This window comes from Hydra vulgaris, chromosome 12, assembly GCF_038396675.1.
Source record: "Hydra vulgaris chromosome 12, alternate assembly HydraT2T_AEP".
Taxonomy (NCBI): Eukaryota; Metazoa; Cnidaria; class Hydrozoa; order Anthoathecata; family Hydridae; genus Hydra; species Hydra vulgaris.
In genome coordinates, this window is record NC_088931.1 from 46919999 (window position 1) to 46937500 (window position 17502).

Below are 17502 nucleotides of genomic sequence, written 5' to 3' on the forward strand. Positions count from 1 at the left end.
GAAAGCCCTGGTAAACTTATTTAGGTTATTAAGACCCTGGGGATGGCTATATTTTTCGTTTCGTTTCAGATGTGACAGCTGATAAAAAAAAAGCAGAAGTTATTGCAGATCAGTCGGTTGACTGATTAAAAAGTAAGAATCAAATTCAAAATCTTATGGCTATTGGAGGAAATAGCACAAATGTAAATATAGGTTGGGCAGGTGGTGTCATGCAAAGGGTAGAAAAAAAATTAAACAGAAGGTTAGTATGGATTGTTTGTGATCTACTCACTGGTGAGTTAGGGTTAAGGCATTTAATTGAAAATTTAGATGGCGCAACACTTTCTTATAATAAATGGTCTGGACCACTTGGGAAAATGCTTGACGCATCAACTGAAATTGAAATTAATTCAAACTTCACTATAATAAATTTAGGTCCTCCTTTAATGTATCTCAGTCAGGAGATTATTAAGGATTTAAGCATTGATCAAAGTTATGCCTATCAAATTTGCCAAGCAATAAAAACTGGAATTCTGCCTTAGAGGTTAGGAATGCTAGAATTTGGACCAGTCTGTCACAGTAGATGGCTAACAACAGCATGTCAATTTTTCCAGAATTTGGGTGTCAAATTATGGGCTTACTGGTAAAAATATAGAAAATTTACAAATGATTGTAAATTTTATTGTTAGTGTTTGCATACCTAACAGGTTTAACATTAAAGTGAAATCGAATTGGATAGAGGGATCTAGACATGTTTTGTATCAACTAGAGCTAATTAGAACACAGAATAAAAATGTTTTAGATATTGTTATGCCAACAATTAGGCGATCAGCGTGGTATGTACATTCGGAAGCCATTTTACAAGCCTTGCTTTGCAGCAAAAATACAGATGAAAGAAAAGAAGCTACAACTAAGATTCTAAAGATTCGAGGAGAAGGAGATAATGTAACTCAAGTTAGAGATAGTAGTATCAGAGTAAGAAAAACACCAGAAATAAATCCTAATGTTGATCAGCTAGGAGACCTTATAATATGGGACTTAAATGTAACTGAGCCACCACTTACCCGCACTCTTACATCTGTCACTATCAAAGAGTTTGTAAACTATCCTATGGAAGTTCCTTCTTGGACTTCTCATACACAGTCAGTTGAAAGATATTGCAAAATGGTAACTGAGGCTGCAGGCTATGTATACCCACACGAAAGAAGAGAATCTTATATACGTGCTCAGCTTGCAAGTAGACATTTAATGTCAAGAAATAGAAGCAAAAAAGATCAACCCTTGTTAAAATGCAGGTGAAGTAGCCAAAGGCTAAAATGTCTTAATTATAAACTTGTACCTTTAATACTTTTAACAGTTAAATTGTTGACAGGGTTAGTTTTTATATTCTATTCGCGGGCAAGAATTATATGAACAATGAAAAATGCTTATTTTGTAAAGAAAAATGCTTACTTTGTAACACGGTCATGGTTAGTCTAGCCCAAACCCCATAATGGAGGAGGGGGTAGACCCTAGGATATTCGGGAAAAGGTATTTTTTAGGGCCTCTTTTTCAAACTAAAGGAGTAATTTAGTAATACCTAATTGTTGAAGGTTTTTTAGAATTTCAAGCCCTTACGACAAGTTTTTTTTTTCGGAAGGGGAGGGCTTTAGCCATGGCATTAAATGTAAAAATTACTATTAGGTAACACCAGCGCTTACTTGATATAAATATGCATTTTGAAATTTCAGTATTATTAAGAACGTTGTACAGCATGATAATAGATACAAAAACAATTATCAGTGCAATTTCATTAAAAAAATAATAATAAAAATGACCAAAAGTGTAAAAATTCAAATCAAAATTTACCGAGCGCTTAATGAAATTAAATTATTACAATTTCTCTGTTCTTAACTAATCATAAAAATACTTTTTTTCACTACTCTTTTTCGATATTTGAAGAAAAAAAAATCGACACACCCTAATTTTGAGGGGACGCAAAATATTTAGAAAACAGCTCCTTTTTTTCCTACATTTGGCGACAATTTTTTGTGATTCGGGCATTTTGCGACCTTTATCGTTAATTTTAGGTACAAAACCGCAACAACTTATGTATTCAAACTTTTTTATTACAATTAAATAACTTTTTTAAGGAAATTATTGGAGCAACAAAAAAATAAAAAACAAACAGTTCATGTGCAGTGTTATCACACCATATAATCAAAAAGTAAAATGAAAAATTACAAATTATATATACTTCATATTAATTACAAATTTTGGGGTATTGAGAATTGAATATTAGGATTATCGAGTATATTTAATTAATACATTTTTGGATTTGAAGTCGAGAAGTATTTCAATAAATATGATATCACGCTTTTGACCTAGAAATAAAGGTTTAGTTTGGTTAATTTAACAATCATTTACAATTTTATTTTTAATTTTACATACAATCATTTATAATTTTATATATAATTTCATTTTAAGTCAAAAGATTTTGATAATAAAAAAAAAAATGTTACAAAATATAAGTTATTTTTAACATGCATTCTCAAGAAACAAGAAAAAAATGCTAAGTGATAACATAAAAGTTATTTTTGATTTTAAGTTCGATTTTAAGAGATGTGGTTACTAGTTATTATAAAAATCAGTAGCTATGGTGACCAATTTACTTGATTACGTTAAAAAAAATAATTATCTTTTTAAATTTGCAGTCGCTCTTGGTAAAGGACTGTTTAAAGATCTTGGCATCATTACTGAAACTGACAAAATTGATGCTTTGGATACTGATGTTTTGGATAAAAGTATAATGGATGAAGCTAAAAAAAGGGTTTAGCTGCAGTCTGTTGCTAAACATGATATTATAGTCCAAAATCTATCTTCCACCCGTGGAGCTGAGAATATTTTGAAATAATTTTATTAACCTTAAACTTTTGATCGGAATATAATGCTCTTTAATTGGGTGTTGTGAGTTAAGTGTGCATGGTGTTTCATTTTTATAATATTAAATTTGAAAGAAAAATGAGAAAAGGATAATGGTTTTAATTAAGCTATCAACCTAACTTTGTTTCAAGTTTTTATGTTTAACTGTTGGGGATCAAATTCTGCATCTCTTGTTCTCCTACCATTGGTTGCTGCTGCGCTGTATAATATAGTATATGCTGTATTATGCAGCATATGTATACTGTATTATATAGCATAAGTATTATATATGCGTATTATTCAGCATATTTATTCAGCATATTTATTCAGCATATTTATTCAGCATTATTATTAAACTATTTTATTATTAAAAATAGTAGTTAAAAGAGGTAAACTAAAAGTAAAAAGAGAAATTTTCTCATTTTGAGGAAAAAAATCAATGTCTTGTGTTACGAGGTATATTTTGCGGTTTCTATGTAAACTTTAGTGATTATTATAAAGTTTCGTTAGTGCTTGTTGTAATGTGACAGAAACATTCCTATTTTTAATAAGGAAAGAGCTCAAAAAAATCTAGTTTTCCTAAAAAAAACTGGGAAGTTATAGAACCTCTTTTCCAATTGCATCCTCCAATTGTTATATAAATTTTTATTTAAACTGACGTTTTTACTGAATTTTTTTTAATTGCTTGCAAAAAATTGGAATTAAGTAGAAATTAAAAGGATGATGGTTCCAATTTTCTGACACAATTTCCTAACTATCTGAGGGCAGAGCAAGTGAAATTTATTTTAAAAGTAAAAAATCGACTTAGTGGGGAATAGTAATTTTTCTACAATTTAATATAAAATATATATTATTTGTTGATTTTAGTTGAGTAGTTTACTTACATGTACAAGATTGCTTAGATGTCTATTTACATGTAAAAGATATAAATAAATTACACACATTTAAAAGATATAAATAAATTACACCAGTTAACATTTGGAATCAAAAGTTATATACATTAAAGTCGGCAATAATTTCCCGACCTTAATCTTTTGGAGGTCAGCAAAAAAAAATTTGATACAAAGGTTTTACCATAAACCATAAGAACAAGGTCGGCAATTTTTTGCCGACCTCAAACAATTCAAGATCGGCAGGTTTGCATTGCCGAATGCCGACCCTAATTCCCAGGGCTGTATATATAAGTATAAGCTTACCAAACTTAATTTGACAAACTCCATTTGTATACCATAATGGTTAAATCTTTACCAACAAGCATTGGTCCCAAGTTTGCATCTGGAGAAGGCCAACAGTCAGTTGATTCACCATCACGACCATAATTAATATCTGGTGTTGCACCCATCCAACACTCTCCCCAATATTCAATACCAAAGTACTAAAAATTATAAAATCAATGTTAAATTTAAAAATTTATTAAAATAGAAAAATAAATAAACATCAAAAAATTACTGCATTTATTATTGAACATATAACAACACATTTTTATTCTCATGAATACAATTTTATTCAATAGACTTTATTTCTATCTTATATATATAATTTTTATCTCGTATATATAATTTTTATTTCTTATATATAATTTTTATCTCCTGTATATAATTTTTATCTCATATATATAATTTGTATCTCATATAATTTTTATCTATTATATATAATTTTTATAATATATAATAGATAAAAATATTATATCACATATAATATTTTTATCTCATATATAATTCTTAAAATTGAACCAATAATTTTTTAACAGTTAAAAATTATTATTAGTTGAATCAAATTAAAATCACTTTAAAAGGGCCTTAAGAACATCTTCTGCCCCATGTTATTTTACTTTTTATGCTTTGATTTTATATATTTTTAATAATTATGTTATATGGTAATAATTATTGTATACACAACCTTTAAAGTATTTTGTAACAAAATTATTTAGATGGCTGGCTGAACTTAGTTTTAACATTATAGGATACTTAGATCATATGATGTACTATATAAATTTCAGATCAGTGATGAAGTGGCTTAAGGAATACATTTTATACTAATATTTTAAATATATATACTTGAGGTTCATAAATATATTAACCTCTAGAATTATTAGAATTGTATAAAGATTTTTTTTTAAATGTAAATAAATATTGAGTTAGTTGGTAGTCAATCCGAAAATAAAAAACTTACTTCAAAACTGTTGGCTTTAGCATTAGCAGAACATAACATAGTAATATTTCTTAATGAATCATTCATATTATTCCAGTCAATTAATGAACGATAGTTAACATATGTTGTAAAAAGACGTTTTCCCGCAATATAACCAACATCATTATAACAGCCAACCCTTGAGACTGGAGGGAAAAAAATGAAACAACAAACTAATAACTGGAGAAGCAAAACTTACATAATTTATAAAATTTTAAATAATAAAATACTTACTCGGTTGAGGCTGTGGCTTCAAAACTAAAAATAATGACAAAAAATATTGAAAATTTACTTTGACTTGGTGCATTTATAAATATATATCAAATATAATGCTCAAAATAAAAATTGTGTGTAAATATATTTTGCATAGCAAAATTTCAAGTCACCACTAAGAACTGTAGACACACGAGTCACCATTAAGAACTGTAGACACATAAGTAACCACTAGTAACCACTAAGTAACCACTAAGAACTGTAGACACACAAGTCACCACTAAGAACTGTAGACACACAAGTAACCACTTTTTCTGTTATCTACCAACACAGTATGTTGGTAGATAACAGAAAACAAAGAGGAGAGTTAAAGCAACCGAAAAAAAAAACTTTTGTTTGAGTAAAAAATGAAGATGATGAACATGAAGATGATGAGTAAAACATGAAGATGATGAACATGAAGATGACGAGTAAAACATGAAGATGATGAACATGAAGATAATGAATAAAATATGAAGATGATGAACATGAAGATAATGAGTAAAACATGAAGATGATGAACATGAAGATGATAAACATGAAGATGATGAAAATGAAGATGATGAGTAAAACATGAAGATGGGAGAGAATTCTAAAGCACCAAAGTTCAAGGAAAAATCAAACCAACAAAAGTTTTTTTGAGGATGAAGAAATAATTACAGTAAAAGGATGCAACTTAACTATATAGCGATCATAGGAGTCATGTGAGATTTATAGCAAATCACGTGAGATCATGGGCCATGAGTTTTAGTTGATGGGACAAGTGATAAAAACTTGTTTATGCAGTGTTAGTATTGTAGAAAAAAAATATAACAACGATGAGACAGAGGCTCAAGCTTAGCAACAAGGTCCAACAACATTTACAATGTGTCTTTGGATCTTGTTTAAAAGAGAAAGAGGGTTTTATTAGAAGAACCAGCCCTAATATAAGAACAAAACTCCATACAAGGACAAGTAAGTGATTTATAGAGGTAGAGAATGGAATTAGGAATAAGAAAATGACAATGCACAATAAAGACAACTTTGGCAGATGCTAACTTTGCAATAAATTGAATAGTTTTCATGAGAGGTCAATAGTGAATGAGTTTTCATGAGAGGTCAATAGTGAATGAGTTTTCATGAGAGGTCAATAGTGAATGAGTTTTCATGAGAGGTCAATAGTGAATGAGTTTTCATGAGAGGTCAATAGTGAATGATAATTCAAGATGTAAAATAAAGGACTAAGTAAGAGTGTTATCATTCATCAGTATAGGATTAAGTACTGTGAGGATGGAAACTTATGGTACTCCAGCAGTTACTGGAAATGAAGACGCGTGTTGCCTGTCATGGACAATTTTAATACTGCGGTAAAAAGAAGTGATCTAATAATTTTCAAAAGTTTCCCAGATACACATATATGAATCAAGCTTATAGAGAAGACCAGCATGCCAGACTTTATCAAAAGCCATCAATATGTCAAGAGCCCTTGACCCACCGCTTTCACCTAAAGTATGGTAAAACCTCTCTGTTTCTCAAAAATTTAAGTGGGAAATAACTTTAGCACCAGATCTAGGAGTGATTTGAATGTCTAACAACCGATTAAACTGTTTCTTTGGGACAACAGGTAGATTGTGGCTATTTCTATTAGATTTAAATGATGAGTTATAAGAAAAGTTATTTGCAAACAGTTCTGTCTTATCTTTGGGAGAGGTAATAAGATCAGATCCATGTATAAGGGATGAAATCATAGACTTACTTTTTTTTATCGAAATTGTTAAAGATTTTCCAAAGCTTTCCTGCAATAATAAAGTTCCATCCGTTTTCCAGACATCCCCCAAAGAACCACAAAGAAAATCATGAAAAGAATCACAGTCAGCTTTAAGATACTATTAAGAAGTGCAATGGTGTATATGATGTAGAAGGACGAGATAAAAGTTTTAATAAGATCATAGTGGTCAGGAACATGGTCAAACATGGTCTGAACAACCTAATAGAGAACAAGGAGAAACTGAGCACAAACTAGAATGATACACAAATCAAGGAGTGAAGATAAGTTAGGCTTATCTGGGAACTGAGTCACAAAGTTAAGTACCTGAAAAAGAGATTTTGAAAAAAAAAATTTTGAGCTTTAGAGCCAGCAATATTAGTGGTACTGGAGCCGAGCCATTCAGTGAGATGAGCATAAAGCAACCAATAACAACAATATTGGCTGATGGATAAAGAGGTTTTGGTCAATCTTATTAGAATAAGATTGAAAAGAGTGATTAGGACAAAGAAGAGCAATAAAAAAAGATGATTGAGGTACGAATAGCAGATAAAAAATAGTCAAATAATTTCATGACAAAATAGATGATATATAAGTATATTTGTTTAGGGTAAAATAGAGATAACAGCCATCTTAAAAGTTAGAGATAACAGCCATCAACAATAAGATCCAAAGATCAATCAGCTGAGTTTAAATTTCACAAAGTTTGTCTGGTGAATTATGCAAAAGGTAAGTATTAGCCAATAATTTTTTACTTTGTGCACTGTTTAGTTTAAAAAAAGCTTAAGTAACAGTAAAAGTTTCAAGTAAATATTTTTCTCTCAAGTAACAGTAAAAGTTTCAAAAAAAATATTTCTTTCTCAAGTAACAGTATAAGCTTCAAGTAAATATTTTTCTCTCAAGTAACAGTAAAAGTTTCAAAAAAATATTTCTTTCTCAAGTAACAGTATAAGCTTCAAGTAAATATTTTTCTCTCAAGTAACAGTAAAAGTTTCAAAAAAATATTTCTTTCTCAAGTAACAGTATAAGCTTCAAGTAAAGATTTTTCTCTCAAGTAACAGTAAAAGTTTCAAAAAAAATATTTCTTTCTCAAGTAACAGTATAAGCTTCAAGTAAATATTTTTCTCTCAAGTAACAGTAAAAGTTTCAAAAAAATATTTCTTTCTCAAGTAACAGTATAAGCTTCAAGTAAATATTTTTCTCTCAAGTAACAGTAAAAGTTTCAAAAAAATATTTCTTTCTCAAGTAACAGTATAAGCTTCAAGTAAATATTTTTCTCTCAAGTAACAGTAAAAGTTTCAAAAAAAATATTTCTTTCTCAAGTAACAGTATAAGCTTCAAGTAAATATTTTTCTCTCAAGTAACAGTAAAAGTTTCAAAAAAATATTTCTTTCTCAAGTAACAGTATAAGCTTCAAGTAAATATTTTTCTCTCAAGTAACAGTAAAAGTTTCAAAAAAATATTTCTTTCTCAAGTAACAGTATAAGCTTCAAGTAAATATTTTTCTCTCAAGTAACAGTAAAAGTTTCAAAAAAATATTTCTTTCTCAAGTAACAGTATAAGCTTCAAGTAAATATTTTTCTCTCAAGTAACATTAAAAGTTTCAAAAAAAATATTTCTTTCTCAAGTAACAGTATAAGCTTCAAGTAAATATTTTTCTCTCAAGTAACAGTAAAAGTTTCAAAAAAATATTTCTTTCTCAAGTAACAGTATAAGCTTCAAGTAAATATTTTTCTCTCAAGTAACAGTAAAAGTTTCAAAAAAATATTTCTTTCTCAAGTAACAGTATAAGCTTCAAGTAAATATTTTTCTCTCAAGTAACAGTAAAAGTTTCAAAAAAATATTTCTTTCTCAAGTAACAGTATAAGCTTCAAGTAAATATTTTTCTCTCAAGTAACAGTAAAAGTTTCAAAAAATATATTTCTTTCTCAAGTAACAGTATAAGCTTCAAGTAAATATTTTTCTCTCAAGTAACAGTAAAAGTTTCAAAAAAATATTTCTTTCTCAAGTAACAGTAAAAGCTTCAAGTTAATATTTTTTTTGTAAAAAGTCCACCAAATATATAAAGTACTCGAAGCAATAAAAAACAAACAAATGGAAATCTACAAATGCCATTCCATATCACCTAAAAACAGTTCCTGAAAAGTTTAAAGCAAATTAGTTAAGGTCAAAGTATTCAAAAATTGACATGATGTTCATAATCATATCTAATACATCGTAATGATTCAAATTCTTTAAATTTGGAAAAAGTTAAATTGTTTAACTTCAAAAGTTAAATTGTTTAACTTCAAAAGTTAAATTGTTTAACTTCAAAAGTTAAATTGTTTAACTTCAAAAGTTAAATTGTTTAACTTCAAAAGTTAAATTGTTTAACTTCAAAAGTTAAATTGTTTAACAAAATAAGAAAGTTAAAATGTTTATATTATTAAAATGTATATATTATTGTTTACTTTAAAAAACCTTATAAAAATTCAAAACGGCTTCCAAATTTCAAAAAGTAAACTAAAAACTCTTTTACTATCTGATAAATTAACAGACTCTACTGAACCTTAGTTATTTAGCTATTTCAAAGCTGAAACAGTAGATTTTTCAACTCAGTTTTTTAAATGGTGAGAAACAATTTGTAGAAACCTTTGTTCGTTGCCACAATTATTCATTAATTTTATGCAACTCCTCAATCTGTTGACTCTCATTCATTTAAAAAAAAATCTTTACTCTTATTTGAACATTGACAAAACCATTGCTCGCAGATATCTGGATTGCTCTCAGATATCTGGATCTTTGAGTAAAAATTCACTAGGAAGGCTAAATGTGTCAAAACCATACTTGGTATACTGCACAATAATAAACTAAGACTTGGTAATCTTTTTAATATCACCAAGCTGCCATGTTATTCATTTAGTAGACATATTATCCTTTTAACATATTTCAATGTCTAAATCTTATTTCTTATTTCACAGAAATGAAAAAACTAGAGACCAATCAAATTCCAATACCAAAGATGTCCCAGAGTTTTCTGCTCTATCATCCATCTTTTAGGTGTTGAAAAATAAGCAACATAAACAATTCATAAAAATTAAAATTTTTTTTTTTAAATTATGTAAAGTAAAATAAATAAAAGCAAACACAAACAAAACATTATGTATATTCTTTGTGGAGTGTGAACAAGGCCTTATAGATGTCAACAAATTAATTAACAAACTCACAAAATTTGTCAAAACATTATTTATAGAAAGTCAAAAACTTAATAATTATAGAAAAGTCAATGAGGCACTACTAAATATAGTCCAATTTGAACCAAATTTTGTATGTGATGTTTGATTTTTACTATAACAGATAGATAAGAACCACCCTGAGAAATAAGAATCACCCTGGTAGATAAGAACCACCCTGATAGATAAGTCCAATATTTCATATTTGGATACTATTTCAACAAGACATCTTTAGTTTCATATGTACGTAAGACACAATATATGTTAAATACATATATGTTGTTGCATACCAGGAACACATGAGTCATCTTTAATAATAATATCATCCACTGCAGAATCTCCTTGGAAGCCATTACCACGAGTTGCAACAATTGATATCTAAAGCAGCCAAATATATTTATTATTTTTACTGTAAAAATAATATCTTACCTTAAGTTTTTAATGAGTACTCAATTTTAAAAAATCTAAAAAACATAGAATATATATATATATTTTTAACCAACCTAATACGCATATGACTAAAACTATCTTATAATATAAATGTAGCATTTAAATATGATTATCTAATAGTTATTTTATTTTTATTTATTTTGTCCTAAACAAATCTGAGGGATTTTTTCTGGCTATTTTTTTTCTATAGCATACATACTAACACACACACACACACACACACACACACACACACACACACACACACACACACACACACACACACACACACACACACACACACAAACACACACACACAACCAGCTTAAAGGCACCGCATATACCGCAAAATTCCCATTGAGTCATCTTGTCATCTGGTCACAAAAGGTATTTATCATGCTAAAAAACTAAAACCTATAAATAAAAAATTACTTAACAAACCTGACATCTATTAATGCAATTGAAATCGAAACTATAAGGATGCCATTCATTTAACTGATTGCCAATTTTGTGAAAATACAACGTTTTTTCTTTTGTTATATCATCTGTTGTAAATACTTGTAACTCACCTATATTTACAAAAGTTTACATCTGAATTATTTTATTAAAAATAATTATCTTATAACATGAATGTGTATTGTAATAAAGCCCAATCAACCACAATCAACCACAAAAAATCACAATCAACCACAAAAAACACTAATTTAAAAAAGATAATCAAAAAACACTAAAAGAATAATCTTTTAACTCTAAATAAATCTCTTTCTGCTTCTAACTCTCAATAAATCTTCCATATATTCTTTTTAGCATATCTTAAATCACCCAAATCAATTGAAAGTTTTTTTTAACAAAAATGATATTTCCATCTATTAAGTGTTTTTAAATGTAACTTTCTTTTGCTAAGTTTTTTTTTTGGGTTCTTTGGATACTTAGTTCTTATTAAATTAAATAATTGTTTGTTGTTTTTATCTTCCATTTTATGATTTTGATAATTTTATGCTTTCTATTTTAATCAAAAACTTAAAACAAAAACTATTACACGGTTTTGACGTTTAATGATCTCAAACTTTTGAGATGTTGAAAACAATTCAATCAATATTTTACCTCAAACTTTTGAGATCATTAAATGCCAAAATTTTAAGCAAAAGTTTAAACTGTTTAAATTGTTATGTTTTCAAGCGATGTTTTTTTACCTATCAAAAACATTATTTATTATTTTGGACTTTGGACTTTAAAAGAAATATTACCATTTCTAGTCATTATTTTAATTTTTTTTAAAAAAGTTAAATTCATAAATAAATATCATTTCACTTAGGAGATCAAAACAAAATTTTTTCCAAAAGTAGATGATAATTAATTGCTTATCGGCCATTATTTCCAGCACTGGAATCAGGATTTATTTTATGCTCAATATTAACTTAACTTGATTTTAAAATGACTTAAAAACACCTACTAATAAAACTGTAAATATTTTTTATAATAAAGCTATTTTTCCATTTTATTTTAACTTATCTCCAGTTTGAATTTTGAGGGTTTTTACACACTTTAAAAATACTCATTTTTGAGATTACTGAAATTAAGTCATTTTGACTTTAGTGAAGTTATAATTTTTTGACTAATAAGTTAAGTTAATATTACATGTAGTAAAATAATAATAATAATAATACAAAGTTACTTATATACCTGAACAAGTAAACTTATCTACCCAAACAAGTAAATTTATCTACCTGAACCAGTAAATTTATCTACCTGGACAAGTAAACTTATCTACTCATACAAGTGAATTTATCTACCTGAACAAGTAAATTTATCTACCTGAACAGTTTTGTTTTCTTGTCTGCTGAAAAATGGTATCTGTTGTTCCAATTTTCAAAAACTAGGTTGAACATTCTGACCCCTCCAATTATTGACCCACCAGTCTTCTTTCTGTTATTAGCAAGGTCTTTGAGTTTTTGATAAACACATTTCTCAACTCCATCTTGAGTCAAATAACTTACTGTCAGACAATCAATACAGTTTTTGATCCTCTCACTCATTGGCTTGCTAACTGCTGTGACTGAAAAATTTTATCATGCATTAGATGGAGGCAGAGAGGCATGGGCTATTGCTCTTGACAAATCTCAGACTGTCAATAAAAGTTTGGCATGCTGGACTTCTCCATAAACTTGTTTCATATGGTGTATCTAGGAAAATTTTCAAGATCATCAAATTGTTTCTTACTAACAGCTTTATTAAAGTCATCCTTGAAGGCCAACACTATTCTTTATTTCCAGTAACTTCTGAGGTATCTCAAGGTTCTATCTTTGGTTCTGTTTTGTTTCTTATCTACATTAATGATCTTCCCAACAAACTTACATCTAGAGTAGCTCTTTTTGCTGATGACTCAACTTTATACTCCTGTCTTGACAAAAAGTCTTTTCTTTTTCGGTTGCTTAGAACAGGCAGCCTATCTTGAATCTGATCTCACTTCTGTAAAAGATTGGGGTATATAGTGGTTTGTGAATTTTAAATCCAACAAAACTCAGTTGTTTACTGCAAATCACAGTACTATATTAATGAATGGCAACCCTCTTACTGAGTCCTCTTCTTTACGTCATCTTGGATTACTGTTTACTACTGTCCTTTCATGGAAATCATATATACAATCGATTACTAAATTAGCATCTGCTAAGGTTGCTACTCTTCATCGTTCTTGCCATTTTCTCTCTCTTGATTCTATTTTCTACCTCTACAAATCTTTTATTCTTCCCTATATGGAATACTGTATTTTGGCTAGTTTTTCTAGTGATGGTCTTTCTTTTCTAGACAAGGTCCAAAAATAAATTGTAAACGTAGTTGGACCCACTCTTGAGCCACTTTTCCATTGTCATAAAGTTGCACCTCTTTTCTAGAAATACTATCATGGTCGCTGCTCAAAGAGGCTATTATCTCTAGTTCCATCAACTAAAACTCAATCTCGGTTGCCTCGCCTTTCAACAAAACCTCATTCTTTTACTGTATCTGTCACTGCATGCTCTAAAAACTTTGGAACTCAACCCATCTACATGTTTTCCTGACTCATACAACCTTTAACATTTTAAGCCTTCTGTCAACCGTTTCCTTGCTTGCTAACTCTATTCTTTTTTTTTTCTAGTAACTCCCAACTTAATAGTGATTGCTTGCAGTCTTGTTGGGAGTGAATTAGAACAAAAAAAGAAAACAAAAAAAAAAAAAAAAAACAAGTAAATTTATTTACAAAAAACAAGTAAATTTATCTACTATTATCTACAAAAAAAGATTTGACATTTTATAAATTTGAACAACTCAGTACACATGTTTTACAAAATAAAAAAGTACACATGTTTTACAAAATAAAAAAGTACACATGTTTTACAAAATACACAATACAAAATACACATACAAAATACACAAAAAAGTACACATGTTTTACAAAATAAAAATATGTAATAAAAATATCTTTACCTGTTGTTAATCCATACATGTGATAAGCAAACTTCATGCAATGTAGACCAGGAGATATAAAAGAGCTTTGCATTACAGCCTGAACACCTGGATTTATTCCAGATGCTTCTAAATACACATAGTAACCTAAAAAAGTACACAGTCTTTTAAAAAAGTACAGTGTTTATGGACATAACACATAGTAACCTAAAAAAAAACAGTCTTAAAAATGTAACACATTAAGTAACCTAAAAAAGTAAACAGTTTTTTAAGAACATAACACATTAAGTAACTTTAGAACAAAAAACACTTTGTAACCTAGAACGAAAACGCAATCAGTAACCTAAGAAGAAAATAAAGGTAGTTATCTAAGAACAAAACACATCAATCATATGAAATAATCATCTAAGAAATAATCTTGAAATCAATCTATCTAAGAAATAATTTTGAAATCAATCTATCTAAGGAATAATCTTGAAAACATTCGATATTAAATGACTTGCAATGTTTTTATTTAAATATTTATATCCATGGAACAATCAAATTAACATCACCAATTTGTTTGAAAACATAAATATTGACATATTAAGATTAAGTGAAACTCATATAAGCAAGGACGATACTAATTTATTAGTATCATCCTTGCTTATATGATTATGGCTATATGATATTGAGGGCATTTCTAAGCAGCACACGTTTAAATGGCCATGGCGGAAGTGTTGTTGTCTACATATCTAATAAGTTAAACTGGGTGCGACATAAAGATCTAAAAACCAACAAAATAGAGAACATTTGTTTCAAAATAATCTAAATATGAAGAGTATATTATTTTGTGCCTTGTTTAACACACTTGATGGCTCAAAATACCTTAAAACCCAATTTTTCAAACCTGTTTTCAGAAACGATAACTAAGCTAGATTCAAAAAAGCAATAATAATGATAGGTGTTGATGTTAATTATTTGAAGCCAAATGATCATGTTGAAATAAAATCTATGTTACAATTCAATGGTATATTATATACTATAAGATTTAACAGGGGTTGATTGCCGGGGCTAGAAAAAAATTTATAATACTTTATATATTATAACAAAATATAACATGAATTTTGAATTGAAAAAATATACTTTAGGATGTATAAATGTATTTAATCAAACTTGGCCCTGATTCTGGTCAAATATCAATCCCGGTCGCTTACTATCAGTATGAAATCCTAACTTTTACCTAATAGATCAGTATGTTCAGTGTAATTGGAACATTCTAACTCACCATTAAAACACCCTTTTTCATCATAACATTTTTCCAGAAATTCATCAAATATTCTTTGACTTTTACTTATGATCTCCTTTTCTTTGAACTTCTTCAGGTCATGTTCTTTCTTACTACTTTGATCAACGTTTCCTTTTAATCTAAATGTAACCTTTTGATCATAAAACAATTTAAGCTTTGAAAACGCCATTAAGGGAATCCTTGCTGATTTTTTACATTTACAGTTTTCTTTTACATTCCAAACAATTTGATTCATTAAAGGAAACAATCACACATTTACAATAAGTTACATCAAACATAGACTTCATTATGTTATCAATTTCTTCCTTTTTAGTTAATCTTTTCCTGCAAATATCCTGAACATCATTATAAACTTTTTTGATCTTTCTCTTCATGAATGAAAATTACTGGACATGTAAAATACTTTTTCAATTGTTTAACAACTTCCAACTTTTATCAAGGTTATTGGGCTTATTTGTTGCTTCTGCAAAAAAAAAAATATTTTCATTTAAGTTAATTTTTAGCTCAATAAAATTGAAAAAAAGACCAATTTTTGCAAATTAAGACTTATTTAAATCAACATTTTTGTCACAAATCTTTACCTTTATCTTCTTTATCTTCAAGCAAAATAATACTTTAAGTTTTTATAATAAAATTTTTTTTTTAAAAAGTACTAAATGGCTTACAGGTATAAAATGGCTTACAAGTGAAATAATATACCATATGAATAGTTGCATGTGATGTACCTTGGGGACCCTTTACTATTTGTTATTTACTTTAATGAATTTTTATCTTATTTGAAAATCTCAAAATCTATTTTTTATGTTGACGACAGTTATATTCATTCCTGGAAAAGATGTATTTGTTATAAAATCATGCCATTCATCTGATATGAAAGAAATCTCAAAATGGTGTATGAAAAAAGAGCTTATTTTTTACTTTGGAGTTTGGAAAATAGAGCTTGAAAATTGCTTTTAAAACAACCAAATTCTATGAATGTTTCTTACAACTTCATCTTAATATGTTTCACCTTGATTTATAAATACCTTGGTACCCACCTACACCCGAAACTGGTATCAACCTTACACTAAACATGAGTAGTTATTTTAACAAAGCTTATAAAAAAAACTTAAAGTTTACTAAAGAAAACTAGATATTTGTTAACACCTCTTGTAGCGGGACACATTTTCCAGTCAACTTTTATACCTGCTTTAACCTACTGTGGAAATCTTTACCTCAACCTGTTCCAAAAATAATAAGCTAGACTCTATGCATACATATTTATCTTGTATAATAAATGTAAACAGTAACCACAGAGTTAACACAAAATCACTATTCTTGGAAATTTTTGTTGCATCTTGTTATTAACAAGCAATGTATTCTTGGTTTATCATGTTGAAACTTAGGCAAATTTCTTTAACTACTAATGTTCAACCATGCAAAAACAACAAGAAATAACACCCACCTAATTAAAGTTCCAAAAATCTAACTTGAATTTACTAAAAATTATTTTTATTACTCTGGTTCTAGAGTGTATAGTGACCTACCATTAGAACTTTGGAAAAGTAATTCGTTGACTGAATTTAAAAATAAGTTAAAAATTTATCTTAAATATTTTTTATATAGAAATACTTTTTCAATATGTTTTTATCATAATTTTTATTATATTTTATAACAGGACTTTGACACATTGATAACACAAATGTAAAAATTTCTGAATTTATCCTGCATAAATATTTACCAAATAAATAAATAATAATCAAATCTATATCTATATAAATTATCTTTAAAATAATTTAGAATTTGGATATAAATATATATAATTATAAATATATTTATAAACAAAATAACTAAGAAAATAAGCATTTCAATTTAAGAACAAAATAACATGTTTTTATATTTGTATTTTTATTTATATTGGTATTTTTATTTATATTGGTATTTTTATTTATATTTTTATTTCCACTAAAAGAATTATCTATCTCTATAATAACTACTTTTCTACCACATTACATTTATTTTCTAAAATTTAATTTTTATATCTAATTCATTTATTATAATTTTTTAATTAACTATTTTCATATTAA

The 17502-nt window shown here is 28.0% G+C and overlaps 1 protein-coding gene across 1 annotated transcript in view; it reads right to left on the reverse strand.

The window, feature by feature from the left end:
• Window positions 1-2149: 2149 nt before the first annotated feature.
• The window catches only part of LOC100201155 (zinc metalloproteinase nas-11), a 95120-nt gene continuing 79767 nt past the window's right edge, over window positions 2150-17502 (reverse strand). Inside the window, exons 16-22 of the mRNA XM_065813477.1 lie at window positions 14170-14295; window positions 11149-11276; window positions 10569-10656; window positions 5305-5328; window positions 5053-5216; window positions 4077-4255; window positions 2150-2342 (exon numbers count right to left, since the gene is read on the reverse strand). Of these exons, the coding sequence (XP_065669549.1) occupies window positions 4082-4255; window positions 5053-5216; window positions 5305-5328; window positions 10569-10656; window positions 11149-11276; window positions 14170-14295 (704 nt within the window). The 3' untranslated portion in view covers window positions 2150-2342; window positions 4077-4081. The remainder of the gene's footprint in view (window positions 2343-4076; window positions 4256-5052; window positions 5217-5304; window positions 5329-10568; window positions 10657-11148; window positions 11277-14169; window positions 14296-17502) is intronic.